The sequence below is a fragment of the Rhincodon typus genome, chromosome 10 (assembly GCF_021869965.1).
Source record: "Rhincodon typus isolate 14 chromosome 10, sRhiTyp1.1, whole genome shotgun sequence".
In the NCBI taxonomy this organism is placed as follows: Eukaryota; Metazoa; Chordata; class Chondrichthyes; order Orectolobiformes; family Rhincodontidae; genus Rhincodon; species Rhincodon typus.
The window spans coordinates 18,681,234-18,706,100 of NC_063341.1; the positions used below are offsets into that span (position 1 = coordinate 18,681,234).

The 24,867-nt window shown below is 39.0% G+C and overlaps 1 protein-coding gene across 5 annotated transcripts in view; it reads left to right on the plus strand.

Annotated features, from left to right (window-relative positions):
• Positions 1 to 24,867, plus strand: part of ptprc (protein tyrosine phosphatase receptor type C) — a 144,569-nt gene that overhangs the window by 50,804 nt on the left and 68,898 nt on the right. For 2 of the 5 annotated variants that reach the window (XM_048601882.1, XM_048601884.1), the window contains exons 3-4: positions 7,919 to 7,957; positions 24,644 to 24,712. In XM_048601882.1, coding sequence (XP_048457839.1) covers positions 7,919 to 7,957; positions 24,644 to 24,712 — 108 coding nt within the window. Of the gene's footprint in view, positions 1 to 7,918; positions 7,958 to 12,609; positions 12,679 to 13,329; positions 13,399 to 14,081; positions 14,148 to 17,048; positions 17,121 to 19,626; positions 19,690 to 21,342; positions 21,412 to 22,046; positions 22,119 to 23,379; positions 23,449 to 24,640; positions 24,713 to 24,867 lie in introns of all 5 variants that reach the window. The other 3 variants (XM_048601883.1, XM_048601885.1, XM_048601881.1) reach the window with 2 other exon arrangements.

A 24,867-nucleotide genomic window follows, 5' to 3' on the forward strand; every position in this document is an offset into this window, starting at 1 on the left:
CCTTCATCAGCCCTGAAACATTGACTTTCCTACTCCTCTGATGCTGTCTGACATGCTGTGCTTTTCTATGCTCACACCTATAGACTACTGGGTTTCTAATATCTCCTTCTTTGGTTCTGTGTTGATTTGTGCCTCATTGCGCTTCTGTGAATCACCTCGGAACAATGAATGTAGTCTGGAAATGCAACTCGTGTTATGTTCGAACATAGCAGGAGGGAAATGAAAGGGAATGAGTCAATATGCCAGTTTTCTTCGTGTGGCAGAATTTCTCGTACATTTTTGATGCCATGTCACATTCTATGAGAGTTAAGTTTCCTAATTTAGGTATTCAGCCACTTCCACTTTTGAGATATGTCAATGTTATTGAACAGTACCCTTTCAGAATTGTGTAGTTACATTCTGCTTTGCAACCTTATAGCGTATTTTATTCATTTTTTTCAATATTCTAAGTTATTATTACTGATGATATACAATGGAGGCATGCGAGCATGCAAAGTTGTGTTCTGAACACAATTGTTATTTGCGTTGATTTAGTGGTAAGGGTCCCTAAATGAGCCTCACGTGGAGTGATGCACTCTTCTCTCTCAAGTATAAAATAAGAGATTGCTAAACTGTCTGTGATTTGAATGTAGAGGTCATAAGCATTTCTGATGGGAGAAACTGGTGCAGCAAATTATGTTTGTCAAAAATTAGCTTTCAGGTATAACTTGGAGACATTGTGGAGGGAACTTTCCCTGCATCTAGATATTCAGTGCTGATATTTTCTAGAACTTTGACATATATGTTGATGAGAGCAGATTTAGTGACAAGTAACATGGTAGTCAAGAAGAAAAAAAATAAAGAACTGCAGTTGCAGGAAATCTGAAATAAAACAATAAGTTGTTTGAGAAACTCAGCAGGTTTGGCAGCATCTGTGGAGTGAAAAACAGCAATCGTGTTATGGGTCTAGTGAAGAAGGGACCTTAAACATTGACTCTGTTTCTCTCTCCACAGATGCTGCCAAACCTGCTAAGTTTCTGCTGCCATTTCTGCTTCTATTTAAAAGAACAGACTTCACTAAGAAGAAGGGGGAAAAAATGACAAGTTTAGCCCTTTATGTAGAATAGCAGGATTCCTTTATTTAATTTTTTTTGTGTGTGTGTGCAGCAAAAGCACTTAGCTCAAAATAACCAGTTATGAGTGGGTTAAGAAAGGTAACTGGATATATTTTAAATTAAACTGAAAAGCTTTTCAATGTAGTTTGCGATATTTTTATTTTTTCTCTCAATATGACTCTTACCTTTCACGAAATTCCTGTAATTTGAAGTTATGGATTAAATTTTACAAGCATCAATTGAGGTCTTTTGAATTGTGAACCATAGCATGAGCTAATCAATTTTGTGTTTCCAATTTGAGACCATATTTATTTGAATCTGACATTTATCTGATTAAGTTCATACTTGGTCACTATGCAAAAAAATAAATTGCTCCATTATTCGGCAGCTTAGATATGCTGAGAGTACAGTATCGAGGTTTTGAAGCACCAATGGAGGATTTATTCATAATTATAATGTTTAAATAATTAAATATCATAAATGCATTTTGCATTATTTAAATGATGAATGATTGTCCCAACAGGCTTTATATTTGAGTTAACAAGTTGCGTTTGAGAGGATTGAGTGAAGCAACAAATTGGAAACAAGGATATCCATGCAAATAATAAGTATAATTCCCAAAGTAGGTTTAAGCTGGTACTTTATTTAATAACTGATTAAATTTTGATCAAAATTATACTAAGTTTTTAAAAACAGGATTACACATTTCTGCTTTGCATTAGCTAAGCCTTGCCATTCTGATGAATTGTTGTCCAATGCCCATCACTTCACAACGGGATGGTGTGCTGTGAAATATAATAGAATCTGATTTCACCTTAACAAACTTGAGCAAAATCTTTAAACTGTCTGTTAGGAGCTGGCAGTGAATATTAACCCTTCAGGAGCATTGTTTATCCATCTACATTTATTTAAAAATGTCGTCTCCTGTGATGATTTGTTTCAGGTAAAGGATTGAACTAAAAATGCCCCTCTTGCTTGTCCAGTGCTGAATTAATAATGATCAGTTCTTAAGAATGAAAGAATTTGTGCTGTATCCAGAAGACTTTTAACACCATCCTCATTTTTTTTTGTGTATTACTGTTTCAGACGTGGGATGTAGGCCAGGCCAACATTTATTACCCCATATCTATCTGGCCTGGAGAAGTTGCATAGTTAACATTCTGCCTGCACAGATTGTGTTAAGTGTATTTCTGTTCTGCAACATGCTGTTATCTAATAGATCAGTCAAATATCAATGGACACATTGCACAATCATTGAGTGACCTTTCCTCAAAAAATGACTGAAATACTGACTGTATTGGAAAGGAGCACAAATGTACAAAAAACAAACTTCAACTGCACTGATTCGTGGAATGGAAGAAGTCTTTGTTGGAAGATAACAAAAGCGTAGTGATACAAGACTAATATCGCACCTTTAACTCTGAAAAGAAGGGGAATATTTCAGTGCATTACTGTCTAAATACTAATTACATCAGTGGAATACAAGATATATTAGATTGTCATTGCTATGACCACTTCTCAACTATCAGCGATGTATAAATGACTGAAAGCCACAAGGGGGCAGGAGAAACCACAATGTGTTCTGCAAATTCTGCACCAATATTAGAGTATTTTTCTTTCTAGTAAACTGTCAAACTTTGAAGTTCAGAAGATCAAAAGTAGCTTTCATTGTTGAAGTATTTGTTAGTTAAATTATTTCCAGGAAATAGGCGGGGGGGGTGGCGGAAATCACTTGAAGCAATGATATTTATGGGAGACAGAGGAATTCAGGGAGGGAGCAGGAGTCTGCAGTTAGAAAACCCAGAAAGGCCGGAAATGCATGGGTCCTATAAAATTAAAGAGCAGATCCTCATCAGCATATACGGGTTGAGGTTCAAATCCCACCTGCCCCAAATGTATATAATAACATGTCTAAGCAGATTGGTTGAAATGGCAATATGACTATGGCCATAATCAGTCTGAAAACTTGTGGCTCTTGTGGTTCAGTGGTAGTGTTCCTGACTCACCGACCCACACTACCTTGCCTGTTTCAATGCCTTCACTGCCTCCAAACAACCACTCGAGAGCGCAGAAGATTCCACACCTTGATTAGTCAAGTGAAAGACCTTTAAAAAGCTGCACCTCAACATTTCGTCTCCTTTGAAACTTTAACCAAAGTAGCTTCAAGGAAAAGAAACATTAGTAGTGATTGTTTTCATCTCTGTGAATGCAAATGTTTAGACTCTGGTGGGTATTGATCAGATGGACTTGCTCAGCGCTTTGTTTTAGCACAAAATCTTGGAGGTCTTCCCAAGGGGAAGGCATACGCACAGACCCAATATATATGCTGGCACGTGTGGCGTAATTCAAAGGTGCATCAATGTACCATTCACTATGCATTATGCACTGAGACAAATTGAAGACACAATAGGCGGCCATTCAGTCCATCATGTCCATTCTGTACACTGATCTCAAGTCTTTGTTGAATAATCTAAAGTAAACATGGATTGAACAATAACAAAACAAAATACTGTGGATGCTGGAAATCTAAAACAAATTCAAAAAATGCTGGTACAACTCAGAAGTTAAAGCCTTTTCTCCGGAGCTCTGAAGAAGAGCCTTTGGACTCAAAACGTAAACTTGGTCTCTCTTCCAACAGATGGATTGAAGGGTGTCAAATAGAAATTTGCCATAAGTACTAATGCTTCAGCATTGTAATAAACATAAATGCAGAGTTACAAAGAGGACAGATAGCTAATTACATGTTTGGTGCTCAATGAGCAACGAGAGATGTAGGGAATTTTTGTATTGCTGAGATATCCAGTGTACACTTCACATCCACCATTTTCTCAATGTTATAATGTCAGAGGGATGCTACTGCAACTTGATTACTGCACTCTTGTAACAAAATATACACACTTATATTGCTGATAAAAGTACAAGGGGAAATTTAACTTTTACTCCTGATTAGCTCATGAAAACCATAGGCTTATCCCTCAGGAAGATGTTGCAAGGCCAGGTTTCTTAGTAACAGTGTAATGTGTGCTGCCTGCCTGCTTGATGGTTTCGAGCAATCACAGAGAAAGCCTCCCATCCCTGTGAATTGGCGGAAAGGCTTTGGACAGGGTTCATGAATGTGTTTCATGGGGTCTGGGAGTGGGAATTGGATGATTCGTAGACAATATGTGGCTTGGATGAAAGCGCTTGTGATCTGGGTGCTCAACCTTAGTTTTTCAAGGCTGCAAGAGAAGACCTGTACCTTTTTAAAATACCTATTGGGAAAGGACTCCCTTTCGTTCCTGTCAAGTCTAACCACATTGGCAGTAGCTACTTCATCTGGAAGGATGTTAACATACTTGTGGAATCCAATTGACATGCCAGGCAGGCAACATTTAAGAGTCAAAAAAAAAACAGTGGTATTAAAATTACTGCAGAGGAAATATAAAAATGGCAAGCAACATAAACCCCCTTAGCTGTAGTTTCTGATTGGTGGACAAAGTTAAGACATCCCCAGCAGTTTTGCAAGAGAGTTATTCTACTCAGCAGCGTTTTACTCTTCCTTCCCTGTTGCACATTGAGATTCATTAACTACCTTCTGTAAATCACGTTTAATTTATTACTGCTTTTCTTTACATTACATCCTAAGCCATGTCCTGTTCATCAGTTGAATTCAAGTAGCGCGGATGGGCATTGAATGTCTTTTATTCCACTCCTGTGTGTGCGTAGGAAGTAGCTCAGTGGATGGCCCCTCCATTGTTAGATGTTTTGACCTTTGACAAGGAGAATGTAGGCCTACAGGAGGACCTTGCTTGAGAGCATCATTGCACAGTCAGTAGCATTGGAAATTTCATGAAAGTTGGGCTGTTCATGGCCACAAAGCAAATGTAAGGTTTCATAGATGTGCAAAATGTGATTTTTTGACATAAATGATGTCATGAAAAATCCAATATGATTGTATATTTACAATTGCAATTGCAATTACGAGCAAGTTTAAACCAATCTACTCAAGCTCAAATCAGCCAGTCAGCGCTATAGACACTGCTGTGCATAACTGAACAGAAACACAGATGACAAATCAGTAAAGACAAGGAGAAGGTGGCATTGGGAATGGTCCTGGCAGGCTTGGCACATTGGGCTACTTGTATTCACTGAACGTGGTTTCGACATGTTCTCAAAGTGGGCTAGAAATTTTTGTAACCACACTGAATTCTTCTTTGTCCAGAATCAATTAATAACCGGGTGATTTGACCATGTGAATAACCCCGAACTAAAGACAGTGTTATATACAAATGCTGCTCAATAGTACATTACACTGTAAATTAGAAAGTGCAGTACAAATATAGTCTCAGAGATCTACAGTATAGAAAAAAGCCCTTCGGCCCATTGCATTTCACTGGTCAAAAACAACTCCCTAACTATTCTAATCCCATTTTCCAGCACTTGGTCTATAGCCTTGTATGCCTTGGCAGCACAAGTGCATATCTAAATATTTCTTAAATGTTATGAGGATTTCTGCCTCTACCATTCTTACAGACAGTGGGTTCCAGATTCCCACCACCCTCTGGGTGAAAAAGCTCTCTTCACATCTCGTATAAACCTCCTGCCCTTTAGCTTAAATCTATGCCCCCTGGTCATTGATCCTTCCATCAAGGGGAAGGGTTTCTTCCTGTCTTCTGTATTTATGCCCATCATAATTTTATACATCACAATCATGACCCCTGTCAATCTCCTCTGCTCTAAGGAAAACAAACCCAGTCTGTTCAGTCTCTTTCATAACTAAATCTTGGATGAAATTACAGAGTAAATGCTTGCAATGAGATATTCAACATAAAGAATACTCACCACAGTAGTATTTCGTAAATGTAGTCTTAAACTTGAGGTCATTATCTGACAGTAATATTGCGATAGAGCAGGAGTTCATATGCCTATTCTCATATTCAATATGGATAAAATTATCATCAGTATTAATAAATGCTCACATCTGCTAGTTTGACAAAACAGAGTAACTTCTTATCAGTAAATATTCACAAGGTCATGGCAGGAAAGTATGATTATAGATGTGGATTGTGAAATATTTTAAAAACCGCACTACTCCCTGGTCTTCTGGTCTCATTCAACAACAGCCTCTGTAGTAAATTTAAAACATAAAGATAATTCTACAGACAGCAGGTAAATAACTGCAAATATCACAGTAGCTAAACTGGAACGTGTGTTCATTGACATTAAACTCCCATGTCTCACAAAAACAGCTTAGATCTTGATTTTGTCAATGCAAAACAGGTGACAGAGAGTTTGGTGGACCTTGTTACATTCCCCATTTTTATTTCCATTATCTTTCAATTGGAATAAAACATTTTAAGAAATGAAGAATGGGGGTTTTTGTTTGTTGGGAGTTAGTTAATTCTAGGATTGTGGTCTAACTTGGCCTCGCTATTGGACACAATGCATAATATCAATAAGGTAGGTCTCATTGGCTAAGTGTGTAGATGGTAAGAAATGATTGGTTGACAGATGAAAATCTAATAATCAGTTGCCAGGTGTTGTAAACTAGAAAGTGGGCCCTTCAGTTACTGCAGTGCAATGATGTTATTTCTTTACATGATCCCAGAATGTGATAGAATCCCCGTGGTAAATCTGTTGGGGACTGGATGTTTAAAACAACAGATAGATGAGCCTGCTATTAAATTTAAATAAATGCACCAAATGAAATCTGAGGGTAAAGATAGAATATTTCAGCACAGAAACTGGTTATGTAGCCTATCCAATTAACACTGGTTTTATTGGCTACAAAAGCCACTTACTCTAATCTCACTGTTCTCTTTGCTGCACATGCATTCCATCCCTTTGTAACAATGTGGAAATTCTGAATTCTGCTACAAAAACCATTGGGATAATATATTCCACATTCAAATCCCTATTTGTGTTACTAGTTCTCTAAAAATCTTGCTGATAATTTTTTATGTTTAACTTAAATTGGTGACCTGTGTTACTAGCCAGTTCACATAATGATGCTGCTATCTCGGGTTATCAAACAGAGTGTGATGAGACGTGGGCAGTAGAATCAATGAATCGATTAAAGTATATGAAATTAGTTTCTTGTGGACTTTGATCCTTGATTTGAATTAAAACATGGTGGGAATTACAGAAAGGAACCCAAACACTATGAACTGAAATTTAATGCAGGGTGGCAAGGTTCTGCACTTGGTGGTGGTGAGACCTGGTGCGGCAATGTAGTCACACCTTCTCACTGACTCCCTGCCAGATGAAGGATGGCAGGCAGTTTCCTGTTGCTGTTGGCTCTGTTAAAGGGACGGCAGCTTTGAAGACTCTGCAATCCCAACCGGGAGGGGTCAGTGCTGCTGAGTCAGCTTGGTGACCTTGGAGTGCCCCAAAATGAAGGGCACCTTGGACAAGTCTTTGTAAACTAAAGCTAAAGATTACTGAGTGTGGAGGGGAAACCTCCAAGGATAGAGGGAGGGTGTCTATGGAGGCATGTCTTTTATGCTTACCCCTTCCCTGTTTAGATCATAAAGCCTCTGGATGTCACCCACAACCCTGCAGGCTGCCACAGGGAGTCCATATGTTTGAAATTACTGGCTGTTGTAACATGGCTGCCTAGTTCCATGGACAATGATGGGGTGCTGCCCTGACATGGCTTCACGTGATTTTATCCACCTCCCGATCCATTCCTGGCACACGAGCCGGGAGCATTCAGCTGTACATTTGTGTAGCATTGTGCAATGAGAAAGTTAATCATCTCCCTTGCATTGTGTAGGACTGCACAAGTTTAACTCTGTTTAAATCTGACGACTCTCTGAATTGTTTTAATCTTCTTTTCGTTACAGGACAAGTAATACCCGATTCGAATCAGACTACCACGAAAAGTAAGTAATCAAAGGAAGCTTTTTTTTAATCTGAGCCAAGCAGGTAGCTCACATGGTGGTTTCTATCATGGTGCCTATGTGTGAAGTTAAAAATCTACACCGTTATATTTGTAGTAACAGCATTGTTGGTCTTAACAAGCAAGATGCAGATCTGTTAGTACATAACAGCTTTACGTTTCCAATTGAATAAATGCTTCTTTATAATACTATATTTATATTCGGAGCAATTCTTTACACATTATGCAAAAAATTCTTTGCAGTAAATTATCATGTTTAAATCATTCGATTATTATTGTGGTCAAGTTTAAGCATGTTTTTAGTATGTTTGATTACCAATGGACCAAAACCATCTCTAAAAGTGAGGAAGTCACCTCTTGTGTATCATTAAGTTTAAAAAAAAACGTTTTTTCAAGTTCATTCTCCAGACTTTTACAACTCCACAGATTATTTCTATCACCTAATGGGATGAAAAGTAATTTCACAAGGACAGTGTCATTTCTGAAATTTCGTTTACATTTATCTGCTCTTGAGCTTATGAAATTAACTTTTTATTATATAAAAGAAGTCTCCCTTCTTACTGCCTTAATCTCCATTGTGAATAAGTTTGAGTTGTTTGCAAACAATACTAATTACAAATGTATGAACTGGAACTATTGGTACATTGTTCCAGTGGATCATAGTTTTTGCTGAAAGATATGGACAGCTCAACTCACAGTAGGGACTAATTATATATTCCTGAAAACACCAGTTCTCAGTTAATATTATTTACAAATTTCAATGGCAGCAAATCAGTGCTTTTTTTCATGAAGAATAAATTATTATTTTTCTTTTTTACATTGATATTTCCTGAGAACTGTTCTGATGAGTGCAAATTGAAAAACTTTAAAATGTTGATAAAACTTAAACAAATAAAACAAAAGTTCTGTACTTCTAAATGACTTAATATAATACTTGAATGGAAACTAATGCAGCACTTCCACTCCATTCCAACTGAGTTAAAGATTAGGAAAGTGAAGTAGCTCAACTTTGATGCTTTTGACACTCACTTCATTAAGGCAACAACCTCACTTCCTAACTATCAATTGGTGTCCAATGACATCGAGCAGGACCCTGATAACCCGTCTTTCATGTTCATCAAAATCTTTCATACATTTGCTGGAGGCAGCCTAATGTAATTAAAATTTGCAGAAGATTTCCTTTGAGTGCCATGAGGGATGCTTGGGCCCCGGTCACCACAGATCTCACCCTCAGGAGACATCTAAAAACCTGACCTGTATTCATACCTTCCAGCATGTCTCCAACAACAGATATGATTGCACCCATGCAAGATCAAGTATGTCCATTTAAAGATCTTCGTGTTCTCCATCGGACACAAGAGGTTTGTTCTATAGAAGCCAGGCTAAGTGTGCTTGATTTTTAAAAACTGGATGCTTTTTACCCTTTGTCTTCATTGATAGACTTTTATTAATTTGATTGCTCGTTCACCATGTTCTTGTTGTTTTGGAAGAAACTGGGTTGTTCTCAAGTGAACGAATATCCTGTAAATACTCTATTAAGTAGCTTGATTGTGTGGTGGGTGAAAATACCAAACTTAAAGCAAAATCTATGCTCCCTCAAGAAAAACATTTTATCACATTGAAGAATTTTACTGATTTGCAACATGTTATAGTTTTTGGATATGACTGATGATGTGTTTCTAGATGCAGTTGCAACATTCATTATTATTCAGGCTCTATTTTATTAGATTACTGGTACAAAGCACATTTTCATATTCTAGTCTTTGGAAATTACTGATGATGCAATGTTTATTCTTTTTCAAAGCGTTCTTACCCAGGACTTTGGTCTTTCAACAGCTCACTCATCACTCACACATTCCAGCACGGCTCCATCAACAGTAACTACTGCACACATCACAAGTTCATGTATGTCCATAAAGAAACATGACCTTCTTAGTTTGCTATCAAAAAGGGTACCACTCTGACATTCTCAGTTTGCCAATTCTGATCTTCATCGAATGATATTAGAATTGTTGTTCTGATGGAATGAAATTGCGATAGTCAGATATATTTGACTCGACACACTGAGTCAGCACTTTGAAAATGCTATTCAATTCATCGCTCTGCTGCTCTTTCCACATAGCTCTGCTTTTACCAAATTCAGGGAATATTATGCAGACAGAACTACAGCCCTTTTATCGATTGTTTTACTTTGTCCAAAATCTAAAGCAATTGCTGCTGTAACCGACAACACAGTGCGGAGCTGGAGGAACGCAACAGACCAGGCAACATCAGAGGAGCAGGAAAGTTGATGTTTCGGGTCGGGACCCTCCTTCAGAAATGGGGAGGGGAACGGATCTCAGAAATAAATAGAGGGAGGAAGGGTGGGACTGGGGAAGGTAGGGGGCTTGTGACAGGTGAGTGCAGATAGGGAGTGGTGGGGATTAGTCAGTGGGATGGGTGGGGTTGATAGGTGGGGAGGAAGATGGACAGGATGTGTCAGGTCAAGGAGGTGGGGATGAGAGGGAGGGTTGGACATGGGATGTGGCCCGAGGTGGGGAGATTTTAAAACTGGTAAATTCCATGTTTAGGCCATCGGGCTGTAGGAACCCGAGGCAGAATATGAGGTGCTGCTTCTCCAGTTTCCGGGTGGTGTCATTGTGACACTAGAGGAGGCCCAGGATGGACATGTCACCCAGGGATTGGGAGTGGGCGTTAAAATGGTTGGCGACCAGAAAGGTGTTGTCGTTTGTCGCAAACAGAGCATAGATGCTCTACAGAACGGTCTCACCGATGTAGAGGAGGCCACATCGGGAGCAGCAGATACAGTAGACCAAGTTGACGGATGTGCAGGTGAACCCCTGTCGTTTATGAAAGGTTTGTTTTGGGCCTTGAAAGGAGGTGAGGGGGGAGGTGTAGGAGCATGTGTACAACTTCCTGCAGTTGCAGGGAAAGGTGCCGGGGCTGGTGAGGTTAGTGGGGAGCGTGAAGCGGACGAGAGAATCGCGGAGAGAGCGATCCGTACGAAAGGCAGATAGGGGTGGGGAGGGGAATGTATCTTTGTTTCTGGGGTCGGATTGTAGATTTTTATTTGAGTCTGAATTGTATTTACCACATGCATAATGGGAGCAGTAAGTCCAGTCCGACCTGGTCTGTTGACAACAAATGTTACTTTCAGGATCAGTTTTATTTTATCTGAAAATGTTTTATGTAGCATCAAGTAATCCCGTTTGGGTCAACATTTCAAAATGAGAGAAATATCCTCCAAGCAGGATGCCAAAGTGTTGGGACAAAAAGATAGTTTTTGCAGCATGTACCTTTGTTGCTCACAACAAACTCAGTCCCTTCAAATACTTACACATGTGATGTTGTCAACAAGTTTATTGATAGATTGTGTCTTTCATCGGATCAGACATCACACATAACCTCCAGCAAAGCTACAAAATCAGTGACTATTTCACTCCCAGCAGGTTCAAGTACCTCTATTAAGTTTTTTTACTGCCTCAGTTTGAGAGCAAAATGGTTGTTCCTCTCATGCCCGGTAGCCAACTGTTCTAGATTTATGAAAGTTGAGTTGTTACATCCCTTGATGAACTTTGATCAGCTCAAGTGCTATTTTGTAATTTCCTTACTATTAAGGTGCAGTTTACCTTTCTCCTTACAAAGTGAATGAAATATTATTATATCCCAGAACAAGCAACCTTCGAGCTTGATGGGGGAAGAAAAGAAAATGTTTTGTTGAAGACAAAGCTAAATCTACACTCCTGTATGTTAGCTGAGAAAAAAACCTTTTAAACTTACTTGCAAGATATTTTTTGGCACTCGTGTTATAGATGTTGGAAACGACCAGTGAGAAAATGGACCAAAGCTTGGTACGTTCTTCATAGCAAATGTCAGCATTTGCTGTCATTACTTTTCTGAAACTGAGCACAATTTCAGGATGTTGGGCATGTTCAGGTTATTCTGAAAATGCTGAAGTCACAATTTCTTGCACCTTGTTCTGGCACAGGCTGCAAAGTAGATCCAGATCCATTAACACTGAAAGCCATGAGAAATTCATCTTTCCTACTCGCAAACTGCTGATCAAAACTTCTTAAAAAGTGACATCTTGTACTGTCAGATGTGAACTGTCTTTTGATGGTGATTTGATTGGTAAAGTTTGATGAGCAACAGAACTGATACTTAATAACATAATTTTGTAATTATGATAAGCTGATACTAATTATTTATTTCCTCGTTTTGGTTATCGTCTAAAATATTAATCACAAAAGGCTTTTTCAGAATTTTTAATTCCTACCTTCACTCTGTGTGAATGTCCAAATTTTCTAATTGCTGGATTTGAAAGTGAATAAAAGGTGAAGCTATTTTGCTGCTTTTAGTTTCCTCATGGGGGCTGAGGAAGATTCTCTGAATATACTTCCTTGTAGAAGGTGATTTCAGTCAGGCTCCACACTGGGAATACTCCAGTGATGGCCTGTAGAGTCAGTTGTATTACTACTGCACAGTGATAGAGGAGAAATTCTTACCAATGTGAGCACTTGCCGTCTGTTCTCATTCGCGTTCAGTTTCCTTCACGACTGTCTGCAAACTTCACTCTATTCTTTTTGTATTCCATTGTGATTTGCATTGTTACTCTCTGTTTTGTTCTCTCGGCAGTTGACGCACCACCCAAAAACTCCAGCACAGCTCCAACAGCAATGTCCCCGGTGCCCATTGAAACCTTAAGTATGCTCTTGTTTCGATGTCAGTGTAGTTACCAGCCAAAGACCTTCAACGTATAAAATCAGGCTGACTTTCACTGAATCACATTAGAATGTTTTATGGAATGATGTAGAGCAGAGGAGGTCACTTGGTCCATCATGTCTCTGTCAGCCCTTTGCTTGTAAAATGTGAGATTACGGTTGAGAAATGCACTCATGGTGCCATACAGTGTTTACTGTTGTTGATTTTTAACTCAGATTCCAAACATTTAAGAACTAATACACATTCTGCCTGACTGATCCATAACAAAAGCCACTCAGTTCTCTGGTGTGTCCTCAGTGTTAACTTTTCTGGAACACGAGGAGAGATTGGACTGGCTTGGATTGTTCGAGTTGGAGCAGAGAAGTGTAACGGGATCTTTAACAGACATGTTCAATACTGTAAGGGAATTCAATTGGCCTACTCAGCAAATGTTTCCAAAGGCACAAGGACATAGCTGACGAAAAATCTACATTCTCTTTAAAGTAGCCCAGAGAAATGCCTGTAGTATTATTTTTGGATAATTGGTACAAAGCACATCTTGAGATTCTAGACTTTGTAATTTATTGATGACACAATGTTTGTGTTTGTGATTGTTGCAATGCATTCTTAGGCACAGTTTTTCTCTTTCAGCAGATCACTCACCACACACACTCTTCAGCACGGCTCCATCAACAGTGACTACTGCTCATACTGCAGGTTCAAGTATGTCCATAAAGATACATCGCCTTCATGGTTTGCTATCCAAATGGGTTCCACTCTGAGAGTCTCGATTTGCCAATTCTCTCCGATCTTGATTGAATGATGTTAGAATCATTGTTTCATAGAGTAATAGGGCATAGCCAGATCTATTTGACTCAACGTGCTTTTGCCAGCTGTTTGATGGCGTTCAGTGCATCGCTCCACTGGTCTTTCCACACAGCCCTGCTTTCCCCAAATGCAGGCATAACTATTATGCAGCTGGCTTACTGTCGGCTTATTGATTGGTTCCCTTTGTCCAAAATCTAAAAGTGATAGGCAACTGTAAGTCGATAAAGTTCTGTTGACTACGAAGTTAATGCTCCAAGTGGAAATTTTATTTCAATTCTGAAACCTACAAAATAGGAGCTTGAATTCCAATCGCACCTGATCACTTGACGACAAATGCAACTGTCAGATTTAATTTTATTCTGTCGAAACAATTTTTATGTTGCATCGAGCAATCCCATTTGGGTCACTGTTTTAAAATGTGTGATATCTTCATCTCACATTAGGCTGGGTGACTGAGTGCTGGGGCAAAAAAATCAGTTTTTCACGATGCTCCTGTTTTGCTAATAGCTCTCTCAGTGACTTTGAATACTTATATGTGTGTTGTGGCAGGCCAGTTATTGATAGTTTCTGTCTTCCAGCAGATCACTCATCACGCACATCCTCCAGCACGTCTCCAAAATCAGTGACGACTACACTCCCAGCAGGTTCAAGTACCTCCATTAAGATTTTTACTTCCTCAGTTTGAGAGCAAAATGGTTGTTCCTCTCATGCCTGGCTGCAAACTGTTTTAGATTTATGCAAATTGAATGGTATCATCCATTTGTTTTCCTTGTTGCAATCTTAGGCACAGTTTATCTTTTTCAGCAGATCACTCACCACACACACTCTCCAGCATGGCTCCATCAACAGTGACTACTGCTCATACTGCAGGTTCAAGTATGTCCATAAAGATACATCGCTCTCATGGTTTGCTATCCAAATGGGTTCCACCCTGAGAGTGTCGACTTGCCAATTCTCTCTGATCTTGTTTGAATCACATTAGAATCATTACTTGGTGGAATGAGAGGGCATAGCCAGATCTATTTGACCCAATGTGTTTGTGCCAGCTCTTTGGTGTTCAGTGCATCTCTCCACTGGTCTTTGCACACAGCCCTGCTTTCCCCAAACGCAGGCATAACTATTATGCAGCTGGCTTACTGTTGGCTTATTGATTGGTTTCCTTTGTCCAAAATCAAAAGTGATGGGCAACTCTAAGTTGATCAAGTTTTATTGACAACGATGTTAATTCTCCAAGTGGAAATTTGCATTTCAAGTCTGAAACCACACACAACATTGGAGCTATGTTTCCAATCCCACCTAATCACTAGATGACCAATGCAACTGTCAGATTTAATCTTATTTTGTCTATAAAATTTTTATGTTGCATCGAGCAATCCCATTTGGGTGACTCATTTAAAATGTGTGATATCTTCATCCCACATCAGGCTGGGTGACTGAGGGTTTGGAAAAAAAGTTCATTTTTTCAGAATGTTCCTATTTTTCTAATAGCTCTCTCAGTGACTTTGAATACTTATATGTGTGTTGCGGCGGGCCAGCTATGGTTAGTTTCTCTCTTTCAGCAGATCAGTCATCACGCACATCCTCCAGCACGGCTCCAAAATCAGTGACTACTGCACTCCCAGCAGGTTCAAGGACCTCCAGTCAGATTTCTACTTCCTCAGTTTGAGAGCAAATGTTTGTTCCTCTCATGCCTGGCTACCAACTGTTCTCGATTTATGAAAAATGAATGGTTTCATCTATTTGTTTTCCGTGATGAAAGTTTATCAACTCAAGTGCTATTTTGTATTTTCCTTGCTATTTAGGTGTAGTTTAGATTTCTCTTTCCAAATTGAATGTAATACTTTTCTTCCCCAGAAAAGTCAAACTTCTGATTCAAACTTGGAGGTAGATGGGCTGAAAAAAAAAGCTGTTTTTGTCAAGGACAAAGCGAAATCTACACTCCTGTATCTTAGCTGAGAGAAAAAAAATGCGTGTACTTAGTTGCAAAGTATTTATTGGTCTTCAAATTATAGATTTTGCAAAGGACCGGTGAGAAAATAGCTCAAATCTTGGAAGGTCCTTGATAGCAAATGTCAGCGTTTGCCATCATTATTTTTCTGAAACTGAGCATAATTTCAGGATGTTGGGCATGTTCAGATTATTCTGCAAATGCTGAAGTCACGATTTCTTACTCCTCGTTCTGGCACAGACTGCAAAGTGAATCCAGATCCAGTAACACTAAAAGCTATGAGAAATTAATCTTTCATACTCCCAAACTGCTGATCAAATCTTCTTAAAAAGTGACATCTTGTACTGTCAGATGTGAACTGTTTTTGATGGTGATTTGATTGGTAAAGTTTGATGAACAACAGAACTGATACTTAATAACATAAGTATTATGAAAAGCTGTAAATAATTATTTATTTCCTTATTTTGGTTATCGTCTAAAGAATTAATTGCAAAAAGCTTTTTCAGATTTTTTAATTCCTACCTTCACTCTGTGTGAATGTCCAAATTTTCTAATTGCTGGATTTAGAAGTGAATAAAAGGTGAAGCTATTTTGCTGCTTTTAGTTTCCTCATGGAGGCTGAGGAAGATTCTCTGAATATACTTCCATGTAGAAGGTGATTTCAGTCAGGCTCCACACTGGGAATACTCCAGTGATGGCCTGTAGAGTCAGTTGTATTACTACTGCACAGTGATAGAGGAGAAATTCTTACCAATGTGAGCACTTGCCATCTGTTCTCATTCGCGTTCAGTTTCCTTCACCATTACTGCAAACTTCACTCTATTCTTTTCGTATTCCATTGTGATTTGCATTGTTACTCTCTGTTTTGTTCTCTCGGCAGTTCACGCACCACCCATAAACTCCGGCACGGCTCCAACAATGTCCCCGGTGCCCACTGAAAGCTTAAATATGCTCTTGTTTTGATGTCAGTATAGCTACCAGCCAAATATGTTCAATGTATAAATTCAGGCTGACTTTCACTGAATCAGATTAGAATGTTTGTTTTGTGGAATGTTGTAGAGGAGAAGTGATCACTTGGCCCATCATGTCTCTATCAGCCCTTTGCTTGTAAAATGCGAGATTACGGTTGAGAAATGCACTTGTGGTGCCACACAGCGTCCACTGTTGTTGATTTTTAACTCCGATTCCAAACATTTAAGAACTAATACACATTCTGCCTGACTGATCCACAACAAAAGCCACTCAGTTCTCTGCTGTGTCCTCAGTGTTAACTTTCCTAGAGCAAGAGGAGAAATTGGAGAAGCTTAGATTGTTCTAGTTGGAGCAGAGAAGTGTGATGGGATCTTCAACAGAGGTGTTCAATAGTGTAAGGGAATTTAGTTGGTCTACTGAGCAAATGTTTCCAAAAGCACAGGGACACAGCTGAAGAAAATCTACGTTCTCCTTAAAGTAGCCCAGAGAAATGCCTGTAGTATTATTTTTGGACAATTGGTACAAAGCACATCTTGAGATTCTAGACTTCATAATTTATTGATGATACAATGTTTGTGTTTGTGATTGTTGCAATGCATTCTTAGGCATTGTTTTGCTCTTTCAGCAGATCACTCACCACGCACACTCTTCAGCACGGCTCCATCAACAGTGACTACTGCTCATACTGCAGGTTCAAGTATGTCCATAAAGATACATCGCCCTCATGGTTTGCTATCCAAATGGGTTCCACCCTGAGAGTCTCGATTTGCCAATTCTCTCCGATCTTGATTGCATGATGTTGGAGTAATTGTTCCATAGAATGAGAGGGCATAGCCAGATCTTATTGACCCAACGTGCTTGTGCCAGCTGTTTGATGGCGTTCAGTGCATCGCTCCATGGTCTTTCCATACAGCCCTGCTTTCCCCAAACACAGGCATAACTATTATGCAGCTGGCTTGCTGTTGGCGTATATATCAGTTTCCTTTGTCCAAAATCTAAATGTGATGGGCAACTATAAGTTGACCAATTTTTATTGACATCAAAATTAATGCTCCAAGTGGAAATTTGTATTTCAAGTCTGAAAGCACACACAAAATAGGAGCTATAATTCCCATCCCACCTGATCATGTGACGACAAATGCAACTGTCAGATTCAATTTTCTTCTGTCTAAATCGTTCTTCTGTTGCATCGAGCAATTCCATTTGTGTCACTCTTTTAAAATGTGATATCTTCGTCCCACAACAGGCTGGGTGACCGAGTGTTGTGAAAAAAAAATCATTTTTGCACGATGCTCCTGTTTTGCTAATAGCTCTCTCAGTGACTTTGAATACTTATATGTGTGTTGTGGCAGGCCAGCTATTCGTAGTTTCTGTCTTCCAGCAGATCACTCATTACGCACATCCTCCAGCACGGCTCCAAAATCAGTGACGACTACACTCCCAGCAGGTTCAAGTACCTCCATTAAGATTTTTACTTTCTCAGTTTGAGAGCAAAATGGTTGTTCCTCTCATGCCTGGCTACCAACTGTTCTAGATTTATTAAAATTGAATGTTTTCATCCCTCTATCTTTCTTGCTGAATTTTTATTCACTCATATGTTCTTTTACAACTTCCTTGCACTTTGCTATGGATTGCATTCCTCTTTACAAATGAATAAAATATCTTCTGGCCACTATAACTGGCAATATTGGAGCTTGTAAGGGTAAATGGCCAGTTTTTTCCAATGCAATGCTAAATCTATGTTAGCTTAGAAAAATATCTACTTACTTTCAAGATGTTTATTGATCCTCATGATATAGACTTTGTAAATTACCAGTAATGGATTGAATCAAATCTTGCAAGATTCTTGACAGCACATGTCAGCATTTGCCATCATTGTCCTGAAACTGAGCATGATTTCATGACGTTGAGCATCTGTCAGTTTGGCCATCCTGAAGGAGAGCTCTTTCACTCCTTGCTCTGACACAGGTTGCGAAGTGGATTCAGTGCTGGTATGACTGAAATCCAGGACAAATGCAACTTTCTTCCTCGCAAATCACTGTTCAAAACCTCAGATAAAATGACATCTTGCACTGTCAGATGTGATTGGTTTCTTTGACTGTGATATGATTGGTAAAATTGATGAATGACCAATTTGACTTGAAATATGTTTCATAATTATGGAATGCTGATAATAATGTATTATTTTCTTATGTTGAAAACTATGGTTTTAATAATTTATCACAAAAGACTCTTTGAGAATTTTTCGCTTTTATCTTCACTCCAAGTGAATGTTCAAAACTTTTTCAGTGCTGGAAGAGAAAGTTGACAAAAAAAATGTTATTTTGCTGTTTTTAGTTTCTTCATGCGGGGCTGTGATCTCTCTGAAAATATGTGATGTAATAGATGATTTCAATCCAGCTCCACACTGAGAATACTCCAGTGATTGTCTCTATAGTCAGTTGTGTTGCTGCTGCACAGTGATAGAGGAGAAATTCTTACCCAGGGGAGTGCTTGCTGTCTGATCTCGACTGCAATCAGTTTCCTTCACCACTGACTGCAAAATTCTGTCAGTTCTTTTTGTATTCATTTGTGATTTGCATTGTTACTCTACGTTTTGTTCTTTCAGTAGTTCACACACCACCCATAAACTCCAGCACGGCTCCAACAGCAATGACTATGGCACCTGCTGAAGGCTTAAGTATGCTCTTGTTTTGATGTCAGTGTAGCTACCAGCCTAATACCTTTAATATATAAATTCAGGCTGACTTTCACTGAATCACATTAGAATGTTTGTTTTATGGAATGATGTAGAGTAGAGGAGGTCACTTGGCCCATCATGTCTCTGTCAGCCCTGTAGTCAATTAAGAGATCACTATTGAAGAATATCTCTTGCTCATATACTGTCTGAAATTATGTTACCACACAAAAATAGGAGCAGTAATGCCAATCCCACCTGATCTCTTTGACAAAAACAAATGTAACTGATGGAACCAGTTTTGTATTTTAGACATGTTTTATGCTGTACTGAGTAATCCCGTCTGGGTCAGTCTTTCCAAAATGAGAGAAATGCCCTCCTCTCTCCAAGCAACAATGGCAGAGTGTTCGGCCAAATTGCTAATATTTGCAGGATGTAGCTTTGTTTCTCATAGCAAACTCAGCCTCTTCAAATTCTTATATGTGTGTTGTCAGCAAGCTTATTGATAATTTCTGTCTTTCAACAGATCACGCATCACTCACACCCTCCAGCACGGCTCCAACATCAGTGACTACTGCACACCCCACAGGTTCAAGTACCTCCATAAAGACTTTTTACTTCCTCAGTTTGAGAACAAAATGGTTGTTCGGGTCAGGTCTGGCTGCCAGCTCTTGCAGATTTATGAAAATTGAATGTTTTCATCCCTCTGTCTTCCTTGGTGAACTTTTACCAGCTCAAATGTACTTTTACAACTTCCTGGCTGTAGTTTGAATTTCTCTTTACAAAGTGAATGAAGTATTTTCCTCCCTATAGAGTCATACAGCATGGAAACAGACCCTTCAGTCTATCACATCTGCGACAACCAGATATCCTAATCTGACCTACTCCTATTTGCCAGCATTCGGCCCTCTAAACCCTCCCTATTCACACACCCATCCAGATGCCTTTTAAATGTTGTAATTATAACCCCCTCCATCACTTTCTTAGGCAGTTCATTCCATACATGCACCACCCTCTGCGTGAAAAAGTTACCCATCAGGTCCTTTTTAAATCTTTCCCCTGTCACCTTAAACCTATAACCTCTAGTTTTGGACTCCCCCATCCCATGGCTATTCACCCTATCCATGCCCCTCATGATTTTGTAAACTTCTGAGGTCACCCCTCAGCCTCCGACGCTCCAGGGAAAAAAGCCCCAGCCTATTCAGCCTCTCCCTGTAGCTCAAACCCTCCAGTCCCACTAACAAGCTTGCGAATCTTTTTTGCACCTTGTCTGGTTTAACAACTTTCTTCCCATAGGAGGGCAACCAGCATTGTACGTAGTATTCCAAAATTCGCCTCACCAATGTCCTGTACAGCTGCAACATGACATCCCAACTCCTAAACTCAATGTTATGACCAATAAAGGCAAGCATGCCAAATGCCATCTTCACCATCCTGCCTACCAGTGACTCCACTTTCAAGGAACTATGCACCCATATCCCTCGGTCTCTTTGTTCGGCAACACTACACAGGGCTCTACCATTTACTGTATAAGTTCTGCCCTAGTTTGCCTTACCAAAATGCAACGCCTCACATTTATCTAAATTAAACTCCATCTACTGCTCCTCGCCTATTGGCCCCTCTGATCAATGTCTTTTTGTACTCCAAGATAATCTTCTTCATTGTCCACCGTAACAAGCAACAGTGGAACTTGATAGGGTAAAAGACTGGGTTTTTTTCTAGTACAAAGTTAAATCTACATTTTTCTACTTCAGTTGAGAAAAAAACATCAGTTCCTGCTTCAAAATGTTTCTTTGCCTTCACATTGTAATCTTTGTAAATGACTGGTAATAAAATCAGTTAAATACTTAATCTTAGAAGACTCTTACAGAATTTTTAGTTTTTACCTTCATCCCATGGGGATGTCTTATTTTTTAAGTGCTGGAAATGAAAATTTAGGGGTAAAAAGGCTATTTTGCTGCTTGTAGTTTCTTCTTTCTGTGGTTTGACCTTTCTGAAAATACTTTCATGTCATTGATGATTTCAGTCCAGTTCCACACTGGGAATACTCCAGTGATGGCCTGTACAGTCAGTTGTATTACTACTGCACAGTGATAGAGGAGAAATTCTTACCAATGTGAGCACTTGCTGTCTGATCTCAACCATGATCAGTTTCCTTCGGCACTGACTGCAAACTTCAGCACGTTCTTTTTGTATTCAGTTGTGATTTGCATTGTTACTCTCTGTTTTGTTCTCTCGGCAGTTCACGCACCACCCATAAACTCCAGCACGGCTCCAACAGCAATGACTGCGGCACCCACTGAAGGCTTAAGTATGCTCTTGTTTTGATGTCAGTGTAGCTACCAGCCTAATACCTTTAATGTATAAATTCAGGCTGACTTTCACTGAATCACATTAGAATGTTTGTTTTATGGAGCGATGTAGAGCAGAGGAGGTCACTTGGCCCATCATGTCTCTGTCAGCCCTTTGTTCAGTCAGTCATAAATTAGAAGATCACTACTGAGGAATACACTCCTGGTCATATACAGCATTTACTCAGGATGATTTATGTCTTAGATTCAATCTGTCTGACTGACCTATTCCAAAAGCCATTCAATTCTCTGGTGTCTCCTCAATGTTGACATTCCTTGAAGAGCAAGTGGAGAGATTGGAGAAGTTTGAATTGTTCTAGCTGGAGCAGAGGAGTGCAAAGATCTTTAACAGAGGTGTTTAATGGTATATGGGAATTTAACTGGCCAAATGAGCACATGGTCCAAGAGGTGCAAGGACAAATGAAGATAAATCCTCGTTTTCCTTAAAGTAGCCCGGAGAAATGCCTATGATGTTATTTTTGGATAAGTGATACAAAGCATATCTTCATATTCTAGTCTTCGTAAGTTACTGTTGGTAAAATGTTTACATTTGCAACTGTTCAATATATTCTTACCTTTGATTTTGCTCTCTCAGCAGATCACTCATTACTCACACGCTCTAGCACAGCTCCATCAGCAGTGACTACCGTACACGCTGCAGGTTCAAGTATGACAATAAACACCACTTAATGCTTTATTGTTGTATTGGAATAGTTTCATCCCAATATCTGATAAGTAACTCCGATCCTGATAGTTTGAGACTGAGTAGTTTTCTTTTCCCTTTGTCTTTGCCAATGAACTTTTAAATCCTCAAACCTTTAAAACACCCATGTTTTTCTGATTCAGTTTAGCTTCTTCATTTGTCAAATCAAATAAAATAACACCATGTTGGGCCAAAATGCAGGATGCGTTTTCACTTACTTTATATGTCTAGTGGACTTCTGACTGGTCCCTGACACCAAATTCTGGTGCAGTAAAACATTACCTTCAAGAATTCTACAGATACAGAACTTACCTTAATGCTATTATCTTTGTTAATGTCAATGAATGCATGGACTGGATTGCGCTAGACAAATACTGATTGTCCCGCCATGGATTACACTTTTGCAGGTCAAAAGTGATAGTGAACTCTAATAATTCCATATTTTTCTTTAACTACATAAATGCCACAGTTCCACAATCCTACATAAAACCTCTCAGTGCCACAGGCTATGTTATTGCAGTCTCTTCTGATCTACAAAGTGAATGACGCATATTCTGAACCTTCATAATAGTTGGGATTGTGGAATGTTGGGAAAGCAAATTGATTTATCCAGCAAAAAGTGAAAAACTAGTCTTCATCATTGTTCTGCCATGAATATAGGATAACTATCCAGTATGAAACACAGTGCAAACCAATAAAATTAGACCCCTTCTAAATCAGCAGTAACTGTGTTTTTATTGGCATAGTAGATCGTAATTTCTGTTGACCAAATGCTTTGGCCCTTAACATTAATTCGTCTTTTTTTCACATTTTTCTCTCTTGCATCTTTCCCTTAAGCCCAAAGAAAAGATCTAATAATTTCATTTCCAATACAACGATTAAAATACATTTATTAAGTAAAAGTAACTACAGTGAAAGGTATTTACTGCTTTTTAACTTATTGCTTTGCTGTCTGTGAAAATTCATCAATCTAATTATTTGAGCAGCTTCTCTGTGCTGCTTTCTTTCCTGATTGATGGCTCAGCTTTTGTGAGAACCTAAGTTCAAACAACTGCCAAAAGACCAGAAATGTCCTCTGACAAGTGTGCTCAAAGGTTCTTCGCAGTTGTCTAGGTGGTGAACTGAAAAAGCTTTCAGTTCGTTGCCCTCAGTAAAATCCTGGCAATAATATTTGTAGATGTGTTTGTGTCATGCATTGGTACTCACCATTTTGGTCTTCCAGCAGATCACTCATCACTCACAACCTCCAGCACTGCTCCGTCAACAGTGACTACTACACACGCAGCAGGTTCAAGTATGTCTCTGAACATGCCTTTCTTTTCATTTAGTAGTGAATTAATTGGTGCCTTGATGTCTGGTCACCAGCTGATCACATGATTTTTGGAGCTGATTTTTCTTTTCTTTGTCTTCATCAATGTCCTCAAAGGTTCATTTGATTTGTTGCAGTTTGAGTCCTTTTTTTCAAATTAAGTGAAGTAGCGACTCGACTTTATAACGAATAAGATGGTAGAATATTGGGACAAAATCTAAGATTATTTTCTAAGTAAATCTGCACTTGACCTAGTCTAGAGGACTGTCTCTTAGGCTCTGATAGCTACCCCTACATGCAGTTAAATATTAGTTTCAAGAATTTCGGCATGGAAATCAAATTGTCATACCATAATCTCTGTTAATGACCGATGATAGAATGACTTGGATTTTGCTGTAAAACGAAACAGTGTGGCTGACAGTACTGACCCTTAATTAGTGGTTAAAAGTTAAAGGAAAGTGTGGTTTCCGAGCTACATTGTTAGATGCAGAGAAACCTGGTAATTGCTGTCAGGTAAACTCTGCTCCAGTATAAGTTCAGTCTCTGCTGAAGAAATATGATCATTGCCATAGCCTGATTGTAGGATAATGATCCTGCATTGATCACAATAAAGACCAATGAAATCTGGAGCATTTTAGCAAATGGGGAGTAGCTGAACTTTTAATGAAACAGAAAGCCATGCTTACAGTTGAACAAACTCTAGCCCTGAGAAGTTATTTTGCATGTCTGGAGTCTTATTCCCTCAGACTAATATTGCAGATTATTAATAAGTAGAGCTATTTTAAATACAAGTGTTCCTTTTTTCTCGTTTATAACTTACACTTTATCTTAAAGATATATCCCAATAATTTCACTTTCTTTACAACGATTGAAGGATAATTTGTATTTCCAACTTTTTAACTTCCTGCTTTAGTGTCTGAGAAGATTCATCAGTCCAATTAGGAAGCTGCTTTCCTTCTAACAGATAGCTCAGATCTGTGGTAGATCAGTCCAAATTCAAACAACGATCAGAAAATTGGCACTCTCCTCTGACAAGTGTGCTAAAAGTTTCTGAGCAATAGTCTGGGTGGTGAACAGAAAAAAAAGCTTCACTTAGTTGCCCTCAGTAAAATCCTGGCAATAATATTTGTAGATGTGTTTGTGTCATGCAATGTTACTCACTGTTTTGGTTTTCCAGCAGATCACTCATCACTCACAACCTCCAGCACTGCTCCATCAACAGTGACTACTACTTACGCAGCAGGTTCAAGTATGTCTCTGAACACACTTCACGGTTTGATTTTTGTTTCAGAATGGTTGTTGCTCTGATGTCTGGCTACCAAGTGTTCCTGATTTTTGAAAAGTGACTAATTTTATCATGTTGCATTCCTCATTGAAGTTTTACCAGTTTAAATGTTCACTACA